The sequence below is a fragment of the Amborella trichopoda genome, chromosome 3 (genome assembly GCF_054954075.1).
Source record: "Amborella trichopoda isolate Santa Cruz 75 chromosome 3, AtrichopodaSantaCruz75HAP2 v2.0, whole genome shotgun sequence".
Taxonomy (NCBI): Eukaryota; Viridiplantae; Streptophyta; class Magnoliopsida; order Amborellales; family Amborellaceae; genus Amborella; species Amborella trichopoda.
In genome coordinates, this window is record NC_142338.1 from 8,633,821 (window position 1) to 8,655,127 (window position 21,307).

The following is a 21,307-nucleotide window of genomic DNA, read 5'->3' on the forward strand; positions in this document are numbered from 1 at the left end:
ATAAAATATCAAGAGATGTCTAAAATTTCATTTTAAATTATCTAAAATATAATTGAATATATTCAAGAATATTTGTTGGAAATTGGATCCAGATAATTAGGAATATAACAAATATACTGAAGATTTCATCCTTTCTAGAAATTGTATTCTCACTTCATCTTTTTAAACTGGCCCAATATTTTTCATAACCCACAACCCTTCACAGGGAATTCATGATTAGACTATCAAAGTCAACCAATAATGGTAGGAGACACAATCATATTGTATGAATTACAGGTTCCTCCGTGATGACAAGTCTAGACCCCATTCTAGCTCTATGCTCCATGGGTCCCTCCAAACCATGTCCAGTGTTGCAGAGAGTCATATCTTTGGCATATGTACACAACACACCCTTATCCAAAAGGCCGCTTTCTAGACAGTTATCTAGTGTACATACCGTTTGATGGAAAAGATGAGGATTTTGGCCATTTTCCTCTCCGGCCAACTATTACACTCAGGGGGCATACCATGTTCTATGACCAACTATCCTAAGCACAACTCCGACCTCATCAATGGAATCAAAACTCTTAAGCACAACTCCGACCTCATCAATGGAATCAAAACTCTTATCGATTGTGCTAAAAATTGCCCCATGCTATAGGTTTTAGGCATCACCTTGAGCTATAAACAATCAAAGCTCAAGTAAATATCAGCATTAGTAATGCCTCACAGTCCAATGTAGACCACGCTCCTACTGAAGCCAACATTTCACTGCAATAATTTTAGTACATACTCTCATAAGGCATTTAAATGACCACATAACCCCAACATTGTCCTAAATAATATTAATATATGCTGTCAACCTTTATATTTAAGTAAATAGCAAGGATGGCTTGAATCACAATGTCACATATTAGCTCTTAAGCGTCGGATCTTCATCTGATTGCTCAAAGTATTTTATTTTAAATTTTTATTCTATAAATCATTTTACAAAAAAATTTGAAGAAAGCATATGTCTTACAAGCACATGATAAAAATAACAAAATATACTTCCTGTTTATGAAAATTTAATAGAACACGTCTAATACTTTTAGTGGCATTTTGATCATTTATTTCATGAGGATTTTTTTTTTTTTTTTTTTGCTAGATGCGCCCCAATAAGAACATGAGGTGCCTAAAATTTTACTCAAAAAAATTTTGTAAATAAAAATCACAGATTAGATGGTGTGAAATTTTGAGTCACATGAGCAATACCGTACATTCAAGTCAAACAGTTGAGCAGTGAGGTCACATAGAAAGCTTTACCTTTTTCTCATATCTCAAGGTTTTACTTATATTTCAAACTTATTAACGATTTTTGGGATCTATCAGGCTGAATAAAAAAGCAGTTTTTACAAGTAAAGGTATAGTTTATATGAGGAAAAAAAAATTTATATAAGGTTGTAACCTTAAACCGTAGAATTAAGGTGCATCTCAAAAATCTATTGGAAGAGGCTATTTTGATGTAAGGAGACCATTTAATTGATCATCTCGACATCAAGATGTATGGATATGAAAAGACTAAAAAAAAAAAGATTTCGAGTTACCCTATATATTATCAAGGGAAAAACTGAAGCTTTAAACAATCAAATTCGAGCCTACCGCACAAATTTCACTAGAAGTGATTGTTTTGATGCCCAAATATCCTCAAATTCATCATCTCTACATCAAGATGCATGGACATGAGAATAAAATGGATTTCAAGTTTTGAAAATAATGTATTTTGTAAGACACTTTTTTTAGAGCCTAGACTCTATACAAAGCGCACCCAATTATCAATGCTAAGTGGTTTACCACGCCAACTTTAAGGTTCACATGCATTGTTGCTAGAATCACATGGGTGCTTCAATTATTATTATTTTTTTCATTTCATTCTGAAATTTTCATACTCCTATTACATTTTCATCGTACTTTCATATTTCCAATGGTTCTAGTAAATGAATGCTTCGTTAAAAACTACATTATGTCTCTGTAATACAAGTATTCGCTTGAGTCACCACTTGCTGAAAAATCCAACATCTTGTCGGTTGGATTTGATGGTGAGCCAGGCTTTCGAAAAATGTCGGGCGACACCTCAAAAATCAGCCTACAAATATTATTTTGGTACCAGTAAGCTTTCGAATTGATCATATCGACTTCAACGATTATGAATGTGAAAAATAGATTTCAAGTTTTAATGCATTTTGTTGCATATTCTTATCGACCTCAACGATTATGAATGTGAAAAATAGATTTCAAGTTTTAATGCATTTTGTTGCATATTCTTAATGCTTCTCTGAAGTATTAATTTTCATGCAAAGTGTTCGTCAACCTAGCCAGACTGAATCGGAACCATCCGGGTTACCCAGAATTGGCCCTGGCCAGTCCAGATTTAGCCAGTTTTTTGTAGACAAGTTCCAAGATGTTAAAAAAAATTCTAAAACAATTATTAATAAATCTAAAAAAACAAGAAACTTACATTTAATGTTTTCTATCATTTTAGCAAAGATTGAAAAAGTATTTGGGCCATGAATACTAACTTTTACATTTTTTTCTTTTTTGGGTTATTTCAATGTACCCCAAGATTATTTAAAAAATACCCCCTTCACAAATTGCTTTTTTCAAAATCTATTTTTTCACTACTTGTTAAGTTTATTTAGATGTGCTTTGTTTAAGCTTACTCTAAATATAATTTTTATATTTTCTAGACTTATTTGTTATTTTAAATTTTTACTCATTTTTGGCTGAGCCAAGACCTGCCCAGTTATTTTGAATTACCAAAACCCATTCTGGGTTATTCGGATCGGCCCATATCCGGAGTCTAAGTCCAGTTCGTGTAATCGAACCTTTTTTAAGCAAATCATAAATCTACTTGATCTAGAGCATTTTTTTAAACCTTTTAATTTTATAACTAGAGATGAATATATTTTTAAGACATCGTATAGGTATTTTAGGGAAAAAAAAATATTTTTTAATAAAATTTTCATATGTCGCCCTATTTTAATATAGGGATTGTATACAAAGAGAGCATTTACTTTTTAATATAAGGATGTCATATTTTAATACTGCTTCATAAAACACAAAGAACTCAATACAATTAGCACCATGATCGATTACATGGTTAAGCATAGCATAAGCCTGTCTCTATCAGCCATAGAAGCACAAATTTCTCTCATCCTCTGAAAAACAATCAATAAGTGGGAATCAAAACAATCAATGATGGGAAAATAAGAAGAAAAAACCCAAATAGGAATCTTATTGAAATTTGAAACTAAGGTTCCCAGTTCTTTTTCGTCGAGGAAGCCCAAACCGATCTAGAAATCATCGTCATCATCATCCAATTTGTATTCCTTGAGGACTTCTGCACAAACTGGAAGTGGATCTTTCTTCAAAAAGGCAAGAGGATTTGCAAAACGCTTATCTGAGATGATTCCGTTGTTGGTTGTTAGGAGGATTCTTGCTCGGTTTCTTCCATGGAAGATCTCGTTGCAGTTGGGGTCGGTGCTGTTAATGGCCATCACTTCACAGATTTCATTCTCGTGGTCGCCTTCGACTGGGATTTGGTAGGTTCCGGTCCTGTCTGTTACACCTTCGATGCTGTAGATGAGGTGCCCACCTTCCCGATCCTTGCATTCAACCCTCACTCTAGCCTCTGCAAAACCGAAAAAACTGTTTAAATTAAGGAGAACATTTATGTAAGGTCGTCGTAATTGTAGAATTAAAGTGTACCTCGAAAACAAAAAAAATTCCTGTTATTTTGAATTTGAAAAGCAGTCAAAATTGATAATGTTGACGTTGAGTCGTATGGATAAAAAAACAATCAATTAATTTAAAAAAATATATATTTTACAGCAAATTATTTGAACCGTCTATTCTCAAGATTTTAATACGTCGAACAAAATTAAATTCGAACAAAATTAAATTACCTGGTACGTATTCTGTAACCCTAGTTTCAAACCCAGCTCGGCAATTGTCACAATAAACCTTGCCTTCCACGAAGAAGTAGGAGGAGTCCGCATGGCTCACCCCCAAAAGGCATGAAACGAAGCAGAATACCAAAATAGCTCCACACTTTGCCATGTTTCTCTCTCTAATAACCAGAGAAGATGTTTCTCTCTCTAATAACCAGAGACAAAGAAAGAGAGGGTGAGAGGCCTTTATAGGAAGGGGGGTACAGTTATTTCGGTTGAGGAGAGAGGAGTTCCATATTTTTAGCCTTTTTGAATAAGTGATAGGAGAGAAATGGGACATGTAAGAAAATCCGGGTTTTTAGAATTTTAGAGAGAGTGAGAGAGGGGGGGTGGGGGGGGGGGGGAGATTTGTGTTTTTTAGAGAGAGAGAGAGAAGGAAGGAGATTGTTGGGTTTGACGAGTTCTTCTTGTCTGGTACTAGGAAACGTAAAAACCTCTCCTTCTCTCTCTCTCTTTCCCGTTTTTAGCCATATATGAAAAACCCACAAATCCTATTTTCTCTCTTAGCCGTTTGTAGCTACAAATAGAGCCTACAAACCAGCAATCAAAAACCCATAAAGAGATATGGAAAACAGTAATGAAAAATCCGCAAAGAGAAAGGAAAACCCTTATTTTGGTGTCCGTCTAGAACTCATTTTCAGAGAGAGAAACAGAGACAGAGACAGAGACTCTGGACGATAGAAGGCGTACCCTTCCCACCTGTCACAATAGCGCACAGGGGATAAAAACTTGTAGAGAGAGAAAGTGAAGAACAGCTCATTTTCGCACCCCGACGAAACCACCATTCCTTACCTCGACTAAATAGGTGCAGGAGAGAGAGAACAACAGGGTTGGAGAGAGAGAGAGAGGAGCAGGGTGTGGAGAGAATATGAAAGGACCAAAAAGCCTTTTTTATAAGAAAGGAAAACTATATACTCCGCTCTTCTGTATTTGAAATAGGAAAAGTTTATATACACCTCAACTTCTAAACCATCAAATTAGAGTCCACTTTATAAATTTTATTAAAAGCGGCTGTTTTGATGCTCAAATATACTCGAATTGATCATCTCACCATAAAGTTGAATGGACATAACAAAAAAAATAAATTTCAAGTTTTAAAAATAGTGCATGTTGGAATGTATTTTTTGACCATCAATTTTCAAGATTTTTAAGTTTTCATAAATTTGCTCGATCTACATTATTTTTTAAGCTATAAATTTTCTAATTAAAGGTGAAAATATATTTAAATCTATCACAAATTTCTAATATTGAAACCATATTTCTTGACGTTATTTGAAAGCAGGCTTTACTTTGATTGTTTAGAGCCTCAGCCCTATACAAACGGCACTCACTTAAAATACACGAGATCATTTTACATCGGGTGTGGTTTCTACAAGGTTGCAACCTTAAACAATCCATTTAAGACGCACCTCAATTTTATGATAACATGTAATTTTGGTGTTAAAAATTCTAGAGAAATTATCCCGTCCCCCACCTATGTGTATAGGACTTTAAAGTATAACCATTAAATTTGGTACGGATCTATAAAAAAAGTCAAGTATCATATCCATATGATAACTTTTCTTGATATTCACGTCAACTTTAATGGTGATTCTTTCGTGTCCTACTCGTATGAATGGGGGAAGATCCTATAAGATCATTATTCAAAATTCTAATGATAATTTAAAAATCTATTTTCACATGTAACCATAAATTTTTAAATTCCAAAAATGGTTAAAATCAAGTAAATCAATAAATATATGAAAATCTTAAAAATGGACGGTCTAATGTGTTGCAAGATACACTATTTATGGGACTCAAAATCTTTTTTTTTTTAATATTCATAAATGTCGATGTCGAGATGATCAATTAGAAGATTTTTCAACATTAAAATAACTTTTTTCGATAGATTTAGTTCACCTTTAATTCTACAATTTAAAGTTCCAAACTTATATAAACTTTTTCCCTCCCATTTTATTTAGGAAAAATTATAGCAAAATGTACAGAAGGAATGACCAATATATCAAACAACTTACCCAGTTTTTAACAAGGAATAACTAATATACCCTTCTATTTCTTAGGGTTAGCCTCGTGGCACATGGCACCCATGTCAAAAATGTTACATTTCCTATCATATAAATAAGAAAAATGCTGAGTTTAGCCCACTAGCTCATATGAACATATGAGTTCATATAAGCTTAATGGTTCAAATTGAATCTGGACCGATCTGATGGTCACGACCTCATTTCGTATTTTAATATTAAATTTTTTTTTTATAAATCCAAATAAGTTAAAATTTTAAGCTTGTGTTCTTCAAAAATAGGATAATTTAATAAAAATATTAAAAAAAATAATTTATAAAAATTAAATAGACCAAAATACCCTTGAAATGTTTTGAGGGTATTTTGGTCAATCTATTTTTTGCATATTATTTTTCAAATATTATTATTAAATGTGTCTTGATGAGAATAATGAACGCCTAAAATTTCAAGTTATTTAGATTTATATAAAAAATTTAAAATTTAAAAACAAAATGAAATTGTGACGATCAGATCAGCTCAGATTCAATATGGATCGTTTGGCTCATATGTTCAAATAAGCTAATAGGCTAATCCTAAAATTTTTCTTCAAATAAGCTAATAGGCTAATCCTAAAAATTTTCTGTAAATAATATAAAGCATATGCAATGTGGGTGTTGGATGTGGGGTCACATTAATTAAAAACTATCATTCAATAATAAGCAAAATGCTCCTTATTATTCTTATTGTTTTAATAGTAACAAAATGCTTGATTAGATTGTGATATACATTTTTTTGTTCTTAGTATATTTATTTGCGTCAAATTTATTGTCAAAAAATTTATTTTTATTTGACATATTTTTATTCTTAGTCAATTTATAAAATATCCACATATAAAAGAAAATGGCTCATTATAACTATTAAAAAAAATAATAGACAAAGAAACGAGGACTTGTATAGTACAAGATAATTTTTTTATGGTATTAGAAGGTTAAATCGCTCTTAGAGATCAGATTTGAGATTAGGTTGTCATGGTTTGTTTACCAAAGCTCAAAAAAAACATACATACAGAAAGTTTACATTTTATTGCATTAAAAAAATGAAGAAAAAATTGAAAAATACATTTTATTGCATTAAAAAAATGAAGATAAAATTGAAAATATGAGTTTTGTATGCATCAAGAACCATGTTCGTCAAAATTCCTAACTTTTTCAAGCAAAACAATTAAAAAACAATACTCAAAAAACCCTATAATCAAGATGTATTTTGGCAAAATTGACCAGGAATCTTTGTGTAATCAAACAAATCAACCTAATGATCATTTGAAGAACTACATTTACTTCAAAAGGAACAAAATTTGACACAAAATGGTTTTAAATCGAGGCTAAAATCATCAGTTTGGTTGATTTTTCAAAACTCAGAGAAAAATGGCATGAATTTCCTTACCAAAAATTCATATAAATAAATACGAAGGATAAATCAAGATTTAGTTTGATTTGCTAACTGAAAGTATGGGGATCAAAATGCATACCTCAATTTAATCGAAATTGACCTGATTATCAATCGGGTAGTTCAAAATAGGATCACGGTCACGCTTTTCATGAACAAAGTTTAGAGCAAAATGGACTACTAATATTTGTGTAATCAAACAAATCAACCTAATGATCATGTGAAGAACTAGATTTGCTTCAAATTACACAAAATTTGACAAAATAGTTCTAAATTGTGGCTAAAATCATCAGTTTGGCGGATTTTTTTTATGACACCAAGAAAAATGCCCCAAAATTTGTCACAAAAAATTCAGATAATTTTTCCATTGTTAAATTATGGTTTTATAGCCAATATACTTTAATAACGCGCTAAAAATCTTTGAAAGAAAGCTTCAAAAACTGTGAAAAAAACATCTTTTGAGGAAACCTGTGAACAAAGCCCTCTATTATTAGCGCAATGCACAGACTCGGTGATTTGCTGTAGTGAATCGCCAATCCAAGAAGGGAAAAAAAAATATATGGATTATTCAGATCTTGATATATTCGGGGATCCGAATCGCCATCTTCAAAATCTGATCCAAATCGAGCTATTCTGATTTGGATAGCTGAAATTTAAAACCTTGATAGTCATAAAATAGTCTAATCATCCAATTTAATGTTAAAATAATTATTTTTTGAGTTGTTCAAAACTATCAAAATGCTCATATTCAATTTTTAGAAGACCAACAAAAGGGTAAGTTTAGTAAATTGAACCGACTTAAGTAATGTGAATACTCTTCTTCTTTGATTTTAGGTTTTTGAATAGGAAAAAATTTATATAAAGCCGAGGCTCTAAACAATCAAATTAGAACCCACCTCAAAAATTTCACTAGAAAGGGTTGTTTTTATGCCCAAATATCCTCAAATTGATCATCTCAATATCAAGATGTATGGACATCAGAAAAAAAATGGATTTCAAGTTTTAGAAATAGTGCATCTTGTAACATATTTTTGGACCGTCAATTTTCATGATTTTCAAGTTTTTATAGATCTGCTTGTTCTACACTATTTTTGAAGCTTTAAATTTTATAATTAAAGATGAAAATATATTTTAAGGCTATCATAAAGATTTCCAATATTGAAACAACATTTCTCAATACTATTTGAAGGTAAGATTTATTTTCATTATTTAAGGGGCCTTGGCTCTATACAAATTGCAACCTTTTGAATATGGAACATGTTTTTTATATTAAAATAGGATACCCTTTGTGTGAGTCCATTTAAAAATGAGTCACCTCTTAAAAATCGTTTTTTGAGATGGATTTTTGGACCTAACCTTTTAGGACATGTAATGTTAGAGACCATGAATATGAATAAATAAATAAATTTGACCTAACCTTTTAGGACATGTAATGTTAGAGATCATGAATATGAAAAACTAAATAAATTTGATAATTAAAAATAATAATTCTATAAAGAAAAATTTTGGACCGATAGTTTCAAGAAAAATTGCATAAAACCCCCCGAAATGGACTTTCTAACCAATTTACCCTACTTAACTTTTATTAGCAACTTCTTTCCTAAAAACCATGCTTCCTAGCAAATACCCCTATACAAAAACTTCTTCTTCTTTTATTTTTTTTATGAAAATACCCTTCTCGTATATAACAAATCATTTTCGGATCCCAGGAAACGTCGGACCGTACTTGTACAACTGCTCATTTCAAAACGACGGACTACCATTTTAAAACGCCATATTGCCTCTTCAAAATGTAGTACCGCCACTCCAAAACTCTGGATTGCTTTTTCAAAACACCGGACTACCCATTTCTCCAATAGCATAATCCCCAGACCGCCACAATGAAACACCAGACTGCCCATTCCAATAAACTAATCGTTGGACTGCCTTTTCCGGACCGTCCTCTCTAGCGAAAATGAGTTGTTATGTAAAGGAAGGGTATTTTCGTATAAAAAAAATGAATTTTTTGTATTGGGGGTATTTGCTAGGAAATATGGTTTTTTGGGTACTAAGAAAAGTTAACTTAGGGTAAATTGATTGGAAAGTCCATTTTGAGAAATTTTATGGAATTTTTCCTAGTTTCAATTATTTTTAAATAGACCACTATTTACATCCGTCTTTAAGATAGATGCTTTACACCTCGGGAAACGCAACTACATAAATGTGATCCCCACTGTATGAAACAATTTTCCATTAAAATATCAAGCTTAGGGTTCCTATAATAGAAAAATCAAGGGTATTTGCGTTATTTGGCGCAAGCCGGGGAATATGGTAGTTCTATCTTGTTGGGGTTTAAGATGTCGAAACTTCTTTTCATTGAAAACCCATGTTTTGTGTTCCTAAGTTTAATAAAGAACAGTGATTGTAATTGCTCTTTAAGTAATGGACCAAACAAAATATCAAGGAAAATGATCTCATGGGGGCTGAATCGCATGACTACATATGCGATTCAAAAAGTGTAAAGCATCGATCTTAAAGATGGATGGAAGTAGTTGTTCCATCTAAAAACAATGGAAACTAGCAGTCCACATGTTTTCTTACAAGAATTATTATTTATAGTTTTTAAAATTTATTTATTTTTTATATTTATTTTCTCCATGTTAGAGATTACATGTTCTTAAAAATTAAGTCCAAAAATCCATCTCAAAAATAGATTTATTAATAGGGCTACATTTCTACATAAACGGGCTTGGCCGCGTAGAAACCAAGTCCAAATAGTAATTGCACATCTCTATGTTTAGGGTTAGCAACACAAAACTCATTTTTTTCATTGGAATAATGTATTTTGAGCTCCTGGCTCGAACAAGCAATGATATGAACATCTCTCTGTTTAGGGTTAGCAACACAAAACTTATTTTTTCGTTGGAATAATGTATTTTGAGCTCCTAGCTCGAACAAGCAATGATATTCACATCATTTTGCTAAGGGAAAATATAGAATGAGATTTACCTTTTATACCAGGTGGTAACAATAATATGGACTATTGGATGTAAAATTTGGTGATTATAATTATGATATTGACCGAACTCAAACTTCAAAAGAAATTTTTTCGAACTTTGTGACACATCCATACTATCAAATTTCACATCAAATGGTTATAAGGAATTATGACCACCTTGTATAAAAAGGTAAATGGTCTCATTGTATACAATCTTTTTGGCTTGGGGCACTTTCAAGTATGGCGAAATTATTGTTATTTACAATAGTATGAAATATTATTAATGTTTTTTCAATAACATTAGAATGCCATAAAAACTTAAATCATAGATTCAAAAACAATAATGCTATCCAAAATTGCTCCCGTTTTGCCAAATCATTAGCTTCCCTATAGACATGGTTAAAGGATACCGTCCAGTAATTTGTAATTTCCATGACTTGCATCTACCAAGATCTAAGCTACCAAGGAGGTTTGACACCTTATTACACTAATTTTAATCACATTTAGAGAGTCCACTCAATAATAAAACAATTTCCAATACACTTCTTCCTTAATAGTTTCACCCTTTGCAATAATGGCATTGTTTATGCATGGTTAGCAGTCACATAAGCAAATGGTCCAGCAAAAGCAAAAAAACAATTTCCCCAAAACCATCTCTACAAACACCTTCCACACCAGCCTTCTTAATATTATCCAGAGAATAACCATCAAAATTCAATTCGAAACCACCTCTCATAGGTGGAGTCACACTCACCTTCATTTACATCGTTATTAAGGTTTGCACCACCATAGTTAGCTTTTTCAAAAAAGTCCTTGTTTGAAATGCATTAAAAATTAAAGCTTTTCAAAAATTGTGTTTTTTTATAGGAATGATATAAATGTATATTTTATCTATTTTCAATAAAACTTTTTAAAAAAACTTCTTCCATGTTTTTATTTCTTCATTTTTAGAGTTGTCTTGAATTTTTTATTCTCTTCATTGATATCAAGTCTTTGAACTTTTATTTAATAATTTTATTAGAAGTGGGATCAAATTAATAATTTTGATTTAACAAAAATTCCGTCAAAAGTTTCACCAAAATATCCTAAGAAAACATAATTCACTAAAAGACAATATTACAAACATATTAATTTCCAACATAATCCAAAAATAATATTATTATTCTTCAATATCCATATTTATGAAAAATAGTTTAGAGTAAAGGAAGAGCAATCCGATGAAAAATATTCTTTTAAATAAGTGGACAATTTCAAAGAGGAATAGAAAGTGATTCAGTCATTATTTAAATATTGAGGCAACTAGGAATTAGAGGTAAGGTTCAAATATTTCGGTTTTGCTTCCACATTTTGCTTGGTATAAGAAAGCATTTTACTTTATTACTCTCTATGTAGATTACCAAAAAAAATCATTGTATGTTTTGTATCCTGACAACCAACTAAGAATATGATGTAGTTATGTTGAGTGAAACAAAAATTTGTTAACTGGGTCTATAAATGCGACCAAGTCATGATATAAAAATATTGTTCATATAATTGTTCTGTCTCCTCACAATAACTTCAAATAATAAATTTATTTATTCCAACTCATACATATTAGATTTCTTTCAATTTGTTTTTAAGTCAAGTCCGAAATACTCCTAATTTCTTAGCTTACCAAAGTTTTCGCAACCTATACTTTTGCCTCTAATTTTTTGGACAAAATCGATTTATTGCCAGATTTTTTATTTGATGACGATAATATTATTCCTCGACTTGTTAACTACTCTTATCAGATCATGTTGCAGATGGTTCAATCAACCAAGCCTTGATTTATTGGTGTAGTTTGTTCGGCTAAGTCACATGGGCTTAGCCGATAGGCACGCACCTACCTATGCATCATGCCCCGTCACCGTGGCCTCCATCTAAAATCAGTGAAGGCTCTAGGCACTGCCTCATCAAAGTTTGTGGGCTTAAAGAACCAGCAAATAGCTAGATCGTGAAAGCCCATATATAACTTGTTGGTCTTCTATTACATTAGCCCACACGCATCACACCAGGAAAGGGGTCTAATACTTATTTTTTCCCCTTCTTCCTCTTTTGGTTTTCCATTCATGTGAAAATAAGATAGTTAAAGAAATTATTGTTTAATAAGTATTTTTCTATTGTATTATGTTTATTTTTATTTTTTTGGTGTAAGTTGGGAACTAGCTCAGTCCCAGTTGACTTCCAATCCAGAGCTATGATTCTCAATCTAGATTGTTGAGTTTTGGAATACTGGTGCAAATTAGTACTTTTTTATACACTATAATTTTGAGTAATTAAGATGGGGCTTCGCATTTGGGCCCTAGTGAGCCCTGTCGTAGTTTTTCATATTCCCTTATGCCAGCTTGGAATTCCAATGAGTAGTTAGATACAGTTTCTTAGGGGAGTTTTAGAGCTCATCTTCTCTTCTCCTCATCATTTTTTCCCTTTTCAATTCATGTTAGCTCTTTCACTTGTTTCTGTCCCACTCTCCTCTCGCTCTTTCTTTCGCTTCTCTTCTAACCTATCTTATGTTTCTTACTTTTGGCTGTTGGTTGTGTGTCACCGCCACCTTCCTGTACGTCGCCATGCTCTTCTTGTTATTATCTTGGATGTTGTTTCAGTGTAAGTTCTGCTCAGCTTATTTCTTGGACACCGATCCAACCCCGACATGTGGGATCTCGATTGATGGGAACACGATTATGGGGTGTCCATGGAGAATCTAGGTGGGGGATCAAGGTTTTGTAGGGGATGTCTTTGGAAGTACTTTGTGTAGTTTGGTTGGAGTCTTAGGCACTAGATGTAGTAGAAGCTTTCGAAGTGAGGGTATGGATTGTATTTGAAAGTCTTTTTTACTATTGTATTTACGGAGTTGTGCTCCTTTGTATGATGGAATTACCAGTTAATATTCAAAAAATTATTTTTGGGTGAAATTTAAATTGGGAGTAAATATCTTAAGTAGCCCAGCAGAACCATCACAATAGGGTACTAAATAGCTATTAACTTTGGGGAAAAGTTAATATAGAGCCGAGGCTCTAAACAATCAAATTTGAGCCTACATTAAAAATTTCACTAGAACAGGTTGTTTTGATGTCCAAATATCCTCAAATTGATCATCTTGACATCAAGATGCATGGCCTTAAGAAAAAAATAGATTTAAAGTTTTGAAAATAGTGTATTTTGTAATCCATTTTTGGACCGTCAATTTTCAAGTTTTCATAGATCTATCAATCTACACTATTTTTTAAGATTTAAACTTGATGAAAATATATTTTAAGGCTATCAAAAATATTTTTAATATTGAAACTACATTTTTTAAAAGTATTTGAAGGTAGGCTCTAATTTGATTGTTTAGAGCCTAGGCTATATACAAACCGCACCCTGATCTTTTTGGTGCTTTCATATACCCGCACGTGCTTGCATCTATCTTGCGCTAGAGAGAGAGAGAGAGATGAGCATAGAGAGAGAGAGATGAGAATCCAAAACCTAATTGAGAGAGAGAGAGAGAGAGAGGAGAATCCAAAACCTAATTGAGAGAGAGAGAGAGAGGAGAAAACCTAATTGAGAGAGACAGAGGGGAAATCCAATAATTGCCAGTCATGAGGCCACAAAAAGAGAGAGAGAAAAGGGCGGGGGGGCGGCCATACATGCATGGGGGCCATACTGTATGGGGACACCAAGTATGGGCCCACACATGTCTGATAAAATACCATGCTCCCGCGGGAGTAGAGAATCGTTTAACGATCAGCAAGGAGGGATTTCGACTTTTCCATACACGGACACCTCAGCAGGCCATGTTGCCCTTCCCAACAATACAAATGTGGAATAAATGAAACCGGTGGACCCCACCAAAACTCTTGGAAAACCAATGACTTCTTACTTTTAAACTTATAATAATAATAATCTATAAAAAATAAAATAAATAAATAATAAATAACACCCCTCCTTTCTCCAACACTGGTGGCCTTTTCCACAAAGTGAACACTTTCCTGTCCCACCACCACCATCTATTACCAAATTTTACCCATTTTTTAACAAGGAATGACCAATATGCCCTTCTAATGCCTAGGGCTAGCCACGTTGGTTAAATTTCTAATCACATAATATCTAGCATAAGCAATGTGGGTCTTGGTTGTGAATCAAATTAATAAAAAACTATGCTTCAATAATAAGCAAAATGCTTATTATTATTTTATTGTTTTAGCTTTTAATAGTAACAAAAGTATTGATTAGGTTGTGATATACATTTTTTTTTATTCTTAGTGAATTTATTTTGTATTTAATTTATCATGAAATATTTCTTATTTTTATTTGACATATATTTTTATTCTTAGTCAATTTATAAAAATAAAATAAAAATGACTCATTATATCTACTAAAAAGTAAATACTAGACAAAAAAAAATTAATAAGACTTGCATAGTATATGACAATTTGATTATAGTAGTAGAAGGTCCAACCGTCAGAATTGATATTAGGGTGTCTTGGGTTGTTTGACAAAACTCAAAAAATAAAAAGTTTGTGGAAATTTGAGTTAGGTATTAGTATACCTACACTATATCCCCAAACGCATTTATGGCTTTCTCACACAAAAGATAATGGGAAATGGTTTGATGGGGCTGCAACCCTATCAAAATAAATAACACCTCATCTCATAACTCATCAAAAATTATAATTGAAGCGTTGAAAACTTTTTAAATCGATCATCTTAGCTTAAACGTCATGCTTGTGTAAAAAAAGTACAATTTCAAATTATAAAAATAGAGTATGCTGCAGCAAATCACTTAGACCATCCATTTCGCTCTTAAAATAAATGTTCACATATTCACAAGATCTGTATTGTTTTTTAATTTCAAATTTTATTGTCAATATTTGAAATTAATTTTAGAGCCATCATAAATATTTTCTATGCTGAAAGTGCTTTTCGGATGAGGATTTGATGTGAGGTTTTGTTTTGTTTTTATAAAACCTAGGCCCTATAGAAAATTCGTCCAACGATTATCTATTTAAAAATCTAAATCCCACGATGTAGATTACTCCAACCTACAAACCGACGGTCTAGATAGGACCTACTCATCCATATGCTCATTAGCTCGGCTCGTGAGATCATTCAGCTATGATTAAACGTAAAAACTTAAATATCAAACAAAAAAATATTAAAAAAAGGTCTAAGCTATATGAAAAAAATAAAAATAAAGCATCATCACAAAATTAAATGAAAATTACAGTTTTGGACATCAGAAAACTTTCAAATCGATCATCTCAACCTTGATCGTTACGGTTGTGAAAAAAAAAGAGTACGATTTTAAACCTTAAAAAGAATATGTATCGTAACACATCTTGTACACTGTTTGTTTTCAAGTATTCACAAATCTACAAGATCTATATCATATTTTGAGCTACAAATTTTACAATCGATGGTAGAAATAGATTTTAGAGCCACTATAAGAATGAAGTATTTTCTCGACGAGATTTTAAGGTGAAGCTTATTATTATTATTATTATTATTATTATTATTATTATTATTATTATTATTATTATTATTATGAAAGATACTACAAAACGCCTACAGGTGAAAATAAACAGTGATTTCGCCTACCCTCATCACCGTCCAAAGTTCATCGCATGGTCACGATTGTCTGGTAATGTTTCATTATTCATTTTTTTATTTTTTATTTACAGAAGGACCTAAAATTTGGAGTGTGTGTTTATAAAAAATAGATGAATCCACGAAAAATATCAAAAAAGTATTTTACATGAAAAACTTTTGACCAAAATACTCTTGAAAAGGTTTTGGTACTTTGATTAATTATTTTTTTATATTTTTATTAGGTGTGTTTCATTAAGATGTACATACGCTCCAAATTTCAGGTCATTATGATTTGTAGAAAAAAATGAAAAATGAAATACTATCAGACAATCGTGACCATAAGATGAACTCTAGATGGTAATGAAGTAAACAAAATTATTGTTCGTTTTTTTTTACCTATAGACATTAAAAAGACTTTCCCTATTATTATTATTATTATTATTATTATTATTATTATTATTATTATTATAGGGCCCAATAAGAGGAAAACATGGGATTGAAGATGTGGAGTTTTATCGTGTGGTGTAGGTGTGGGCAATAAGCATGAGATTAATGGATTCTTTTGATTTGGATTGCATCACATGAACCCCTTTCACTTTCACGAGGCTTTTTACTAAAATATTATTATTATTTTTGCTCGTGAACTGCAATTAAGAAGCTAGTAAACTGTCACCCTTTTTCGAGAAACGGTGCGGATATGCCATTATTTATGGAATATTTGTATAGAAACTAGAAGACACTCGTATCCTTGTTTTCCCTCACTCTCTCCTTTCTCTCTCAAACTTGTCCTTGTTTTCTTCTCTCTCCGCCTGCTTCCGTCTCTATCATTTCAAGGAAGAGACTGCTACAACCACCCAGCATCTAACCACTTCTTCCAAATCTCTCTCCTCCCCCGCCCCCTCTTATGCAAATGATATTCGTATTAGGCGACTTTCGAATATCAAACAAAAAACAAGTAGCGCGACCCGACCCGATTCAGTGCTTGAGAGGTAGACACAGACCGGGTCTTGGTATAGGTCCAAAAATTGGATCCGGCAAATTGGGTTTGGGTTCAAGTCTTAGACTGGAACACTGTTTGAGTTTGTATTTGATAGTATTTTTTAGGTCCCAATACATGAAATATATTTAAATATAGTTACGTACATAGATATTTTAATTTTTGGGTTGGGTCTGATAGGGTCTAGTAATTTCGAATTGGGTTTGGATCTGGACTCGGATCCAAACCGTTGCTGGCCCTAAAAAAAAGCTTACAGAACCCGAAGAAGGGCAAATTGGTCACATGCCGGACCGACTGGATTACTAATTTGGGCATGATAAGGCCCATTCTCTGGTGAGAGAATTGGTCAAATAAAAATTCAATAATATTTTTAATTAAAAAAGAATAAAATGAGTGTGAACTGGGTGAACGTCCGATCCGAAACGCCTAGCACCTTGACCGACTTGCTCGGTTCTTTGACAAAACCGTGTGAATCTTATCAAATGGAATTTGATTATCTGTTCTAACTAAAAACGACCGATGGTCCAATTCGATCCATGTTTGCCTATATCATCAAGTCTCTTTACTTTAATTAGGTAAGAAATGTTCGTTTAGGTGGTCTTGATAAAATTAGGTGCAAGATTTTCTTAATAGCCAAAGCCAATGCCCCTCTCCAAAAGCTCAACCATTTGAGATATACCCATACTTCCACGTCTAAAGTGCGCACCAAGTCACCAAATTCCAACCCCAAAGTGGGTCTCAACAAATTTATCCACACATATCATCTTAGAATAATAATTCACCCCACTTAACTTAATTATTTATTTTAAATATCAAATGAAATTCTCAAACTTACCTTCTAGAAATTGCTCTATTTAGGGTTTCTAATTTGAAGAAAATCCTCAAAGCTATGTCACTATGGGTAAGAAATCGTTAGGCTTCAGTTTTCAATTTTGCCCCTCCATTAAAACTAAACTACATTATGGGAAAATTGTCTAGGTGAGACATTGGTATTTTGGGAATGTGGGTATCTCACTCTACATAATGAGATATCAGCATTTTCAAACACCAATATCTCATGGAGTAAATTTAAATTTTGGTATTTTTGAATGTCATTGAGTCACCTTGTGAGAAAAAAATATTTTAAAGGGATTATGTACAATATAAAGGAGGCCAGAGGTGCAACAATACGATGTGTTTTGCATTCCATTCCCACTAAATCCCAATTTGTGAACCCAAATCTCACTAGGTGACATGTAGGATATTGATCATCATTATTATTAACAAAATCTTTTTCCAACAAATTGGAATCGGTTACATGAATCCTGGTCCATCATTATGCTCTATTAATAGTTATACCTTCAGTGAGGACGTGAGTCCCGATACATTTTTTTACTATTTTCAACCATGTCTTTTGGGGTGTATTTCTTGTCATTTTGTCGCTTTATACTTGAACCGAATCACACATCCTAACAGGTATTCTACTTAATCTGTGCCACATATGGCTGGCCTGCTAATGTTTACTTTTTCTCATCTAATGGCCTATTAGTGCGACACTTAAATTTTTCAGCATGTATTCATTTCAAATCATATCCCTTATCGTCTTGCTATTCATCCATCTCAACTACACTCATATCTATAAGATATTTATATTAATGATTACCAATACATCATAGATTATTTAGAGCGAGCATGGTATTCCCAAAATATAATATTCAAGAGAAAAGTATTCCCAAAAGATCAATCATCATCATCATCTAATCATTGTCCCAATTATTTGGTGTCAGGTACTTATCTTATGCCATTTTGCTCTATCAAAGGTCACACTCTTAATTAAACCACAAATCAAATAAATTCAGGATTTATGAAAAGGTTTTATGTTGCCCGCCTACCTAACACAACCTTCCTCGGGATCAACGCGATTGGCTTGAGACCAACCATGAAAGATTTATTTCCAAAATACTAATATTCTTTCTTAAATGCATTTTTGTCTTGACAAAAGTGCAAAATTCATATTTCATCTATTAATGATACATGCACAACGATGGATGTCTAATTAATCGAAAGAAAAGAAAGGGGGAAAAAGGGAGAAAGTAAGAAGTTAGAAAGGCAGCTGCAAAAGGAAAGGGTGAGGGTCATATAAAGTACCCGCCTTATGCTGTAGAAGTAAGGCACAGCTCTAAATTTTGCTTAGAAGAATAGCGGCACACCTCTAAATTTTTCTTAGAACAATAGGTTAAGTGAGAAATCTTATCATGACTTGAAATTTGTATCTCTAATTAATTTGAAATTTCAAAAGTACCTGTCCATAAACACTTGAAAATTGAAAATAGATAGTCTAGATAACTTTTTAAAATATGAACTATTTTTAAGATTAGAATTTTTTTTTTTTTTTTTATATCCATACATCTCGATATCAAGATGATTAATTATAGGATTTTACGATAGAACACTCTCATCTAAATAATTTTTGAGGTACACTTCACTTCAACAATATAAGGTGGATAACTTATATAGACTCTTTTTCAAAAGGAAAAAAGGAGAGAAAAGAAGGAATTAAGAAGGAAAAAAGGGACAGAGAATAAGGAGTAGGAATTAGGAAATAGGAAGACATATAAAAGTGTAAAATTCATACTTGGACTTATACAAAACTGGACGAAGGAAATGAATGATTCATAGCATTGAATGTTGAACTTTCTCAAAATCAAATGGACGTCGTGGGTTCACTTACCCGGACATCACCGTCCATTCTGATACCACAACAGTAAAGAAATCCTGTAGTTTTTGCACACGTGCCAACCTTGGCAGTCCATATTCGAGAGCATTAAAAATGATATAAAAAATGGAGTGTTCTAAACCTGATTAATATATTGGAATAAAGTAATGATGGGGTTTTTAAGAATAGTATATGATGTTTGAATGGGGGTAAAAGATAAGGGGATTTTAGTAAGATAACGGCTCTTGGAAAAGAATAAATAACCAAAGGTCAAAATAATCAGCTACATTAAAAAATGTAGCCACTATTATTTTGTACTTGTTGTGTGATTAAAGAATGGCAATGGTTGTACTATTATTGCTTTTTTATTTGGAGGCTAAAAGTATGGGATTATTTTATATATTTAAAGAGGAGAAATGGGATTCCTTTTGGCTTTATAGGAATGAATTGCCCCAACTTGATCATAATCTAGGGTTTGGAGGCCACAACCAAATTATTCTCTCTCTCTCTCTCTACTTTATCTCTCCTCAATATTCAAAAGCTCATTCTCTCTCTGTCTCTTTCTTTAACGTTTTATTATATTTCTTAGGACTAAAGAATACAAGGCATCCCATGAGTTATTGACACGTATGAATCGTCACAGGATTTGGTGCCACGTGTGATGCGGCCCACTCAAACGGACGGCTCATATCTCATCAAAAACCTAATGAATTGTCAAAACACGGGGAGAGTGAAATTCATTGGACAATCACAGCCGTCCATTGGGGATCTGAACTGGGAATAACTTCAAGGCACTGCCTGCTTATTTTATTTTCCCAGCCCTTATTTTAATAATTTCCCAAAATATATTAATATAATAATACTTTTTAAAAATATTATTAAACTGGAGGAAAAGATAAGACAGGGTCTTACGCTTTCCCAACACCAAATAGTTTTTTAACAACCCAGAATCACAATTATTTGATTTTCTCACAATAAATTAAGAATTTTCTATTTAAAAAACCGTCATTATTTTATTATTCTTATTTTGAAATCGTTAATTATTTTAAGAGAAAAAAGGGCTGTAATTCAGTCGTCATCTCCGGGGTGTTGACGAGCTCGCCACTAACGGCGGGGGCGGCGCCACGTCATCATGATGACATGGCCTCGACAGGCGGGAACGCATCACGAAGCGACACGTGTCCCATCCACTGCGGGACAGCGAGCAGTGGGAGAGGGCATGGCTTGCGACAAAAGTTGGCGCCCGGTGGGCCCCCTGCCGTTGTGGGCCCCGCTCATGCTGCTCACACGTGGGTCCCGCACGTGGAGTTGGCCGACTCGCTTTTTTTTTTTTTTATTTTAATAAGAGAGAAATTGGGAGTGAAATTTTGGGGGAGATATTTGATGGAGCAATAATAAAATCAGAAGCGGCCAATCAGGAGGAAGAATCCACGTGGCACTTTGTGACTGCCACTTGGGTTGCCATGTAGGACAGGCTTTCGATTTTGCTAGGCGTCTCGAAAGGTTGCCACGTGTCCAACACCTGGATTTACGGCACCGTAAAAACGTGGTTGAAGGGTCGGGTTAAATAGTGGCCGTGGGTTAAGGACGTGGGACGCACGTGGCAGCGCCCAGTGCTTACACAATTTCGCCACG

At 33.1% G+C, this 21,307-nt stretch overlaps 1 protein-coding gene across 1 annotated transcript; it reads right to left on the bottom strand.

The window, feature by feature from the left end:
• Positions 1 to 3,054: 3,054 nt before the first annotated feature.
• Positions 3,055 to 4,126, bottom strand: LOC18428904 (olee1-like protein). Its single transcript, XM_011623112.3, has 2 exons — positions 3,924 to 4,126; positions 3,055 to 3,649 (listed from the first exon to the last, which is right to left on the bottom strand). Exons 1-2 carry the CDS (start codon positions 4,075 to 4,077, stop codon positions 3,312 to 3,314), a joined length of 492 nt encoding a protein of 163 aa, XP_011621414.1. The 5' UTR covers positions 4,078 to 4,126; the 3' UTR covers positions 3,055 to 3,311.
• Positions 4,127 to 21,307: the final 17,181 nt, after the last annotated feature.

Bases quoted from the DNA above. Each gene is read 5' to 3' on its own strand.
- LOC18428904 (XM_011623112.3), bottom strand. From the start codon at position 4,077: ATGGCAAAGTGTGGAGCTATTTTGGTATTCTGCTTCGTTTCATGCCTT. The intron at 3,650-3,923 runs GTAATTTAATTT...TCGGTTTTGCAG, and splicing joins GGTTACAGAATACGTACCAG to AGGCTAGAGTGAGGGTTGAA.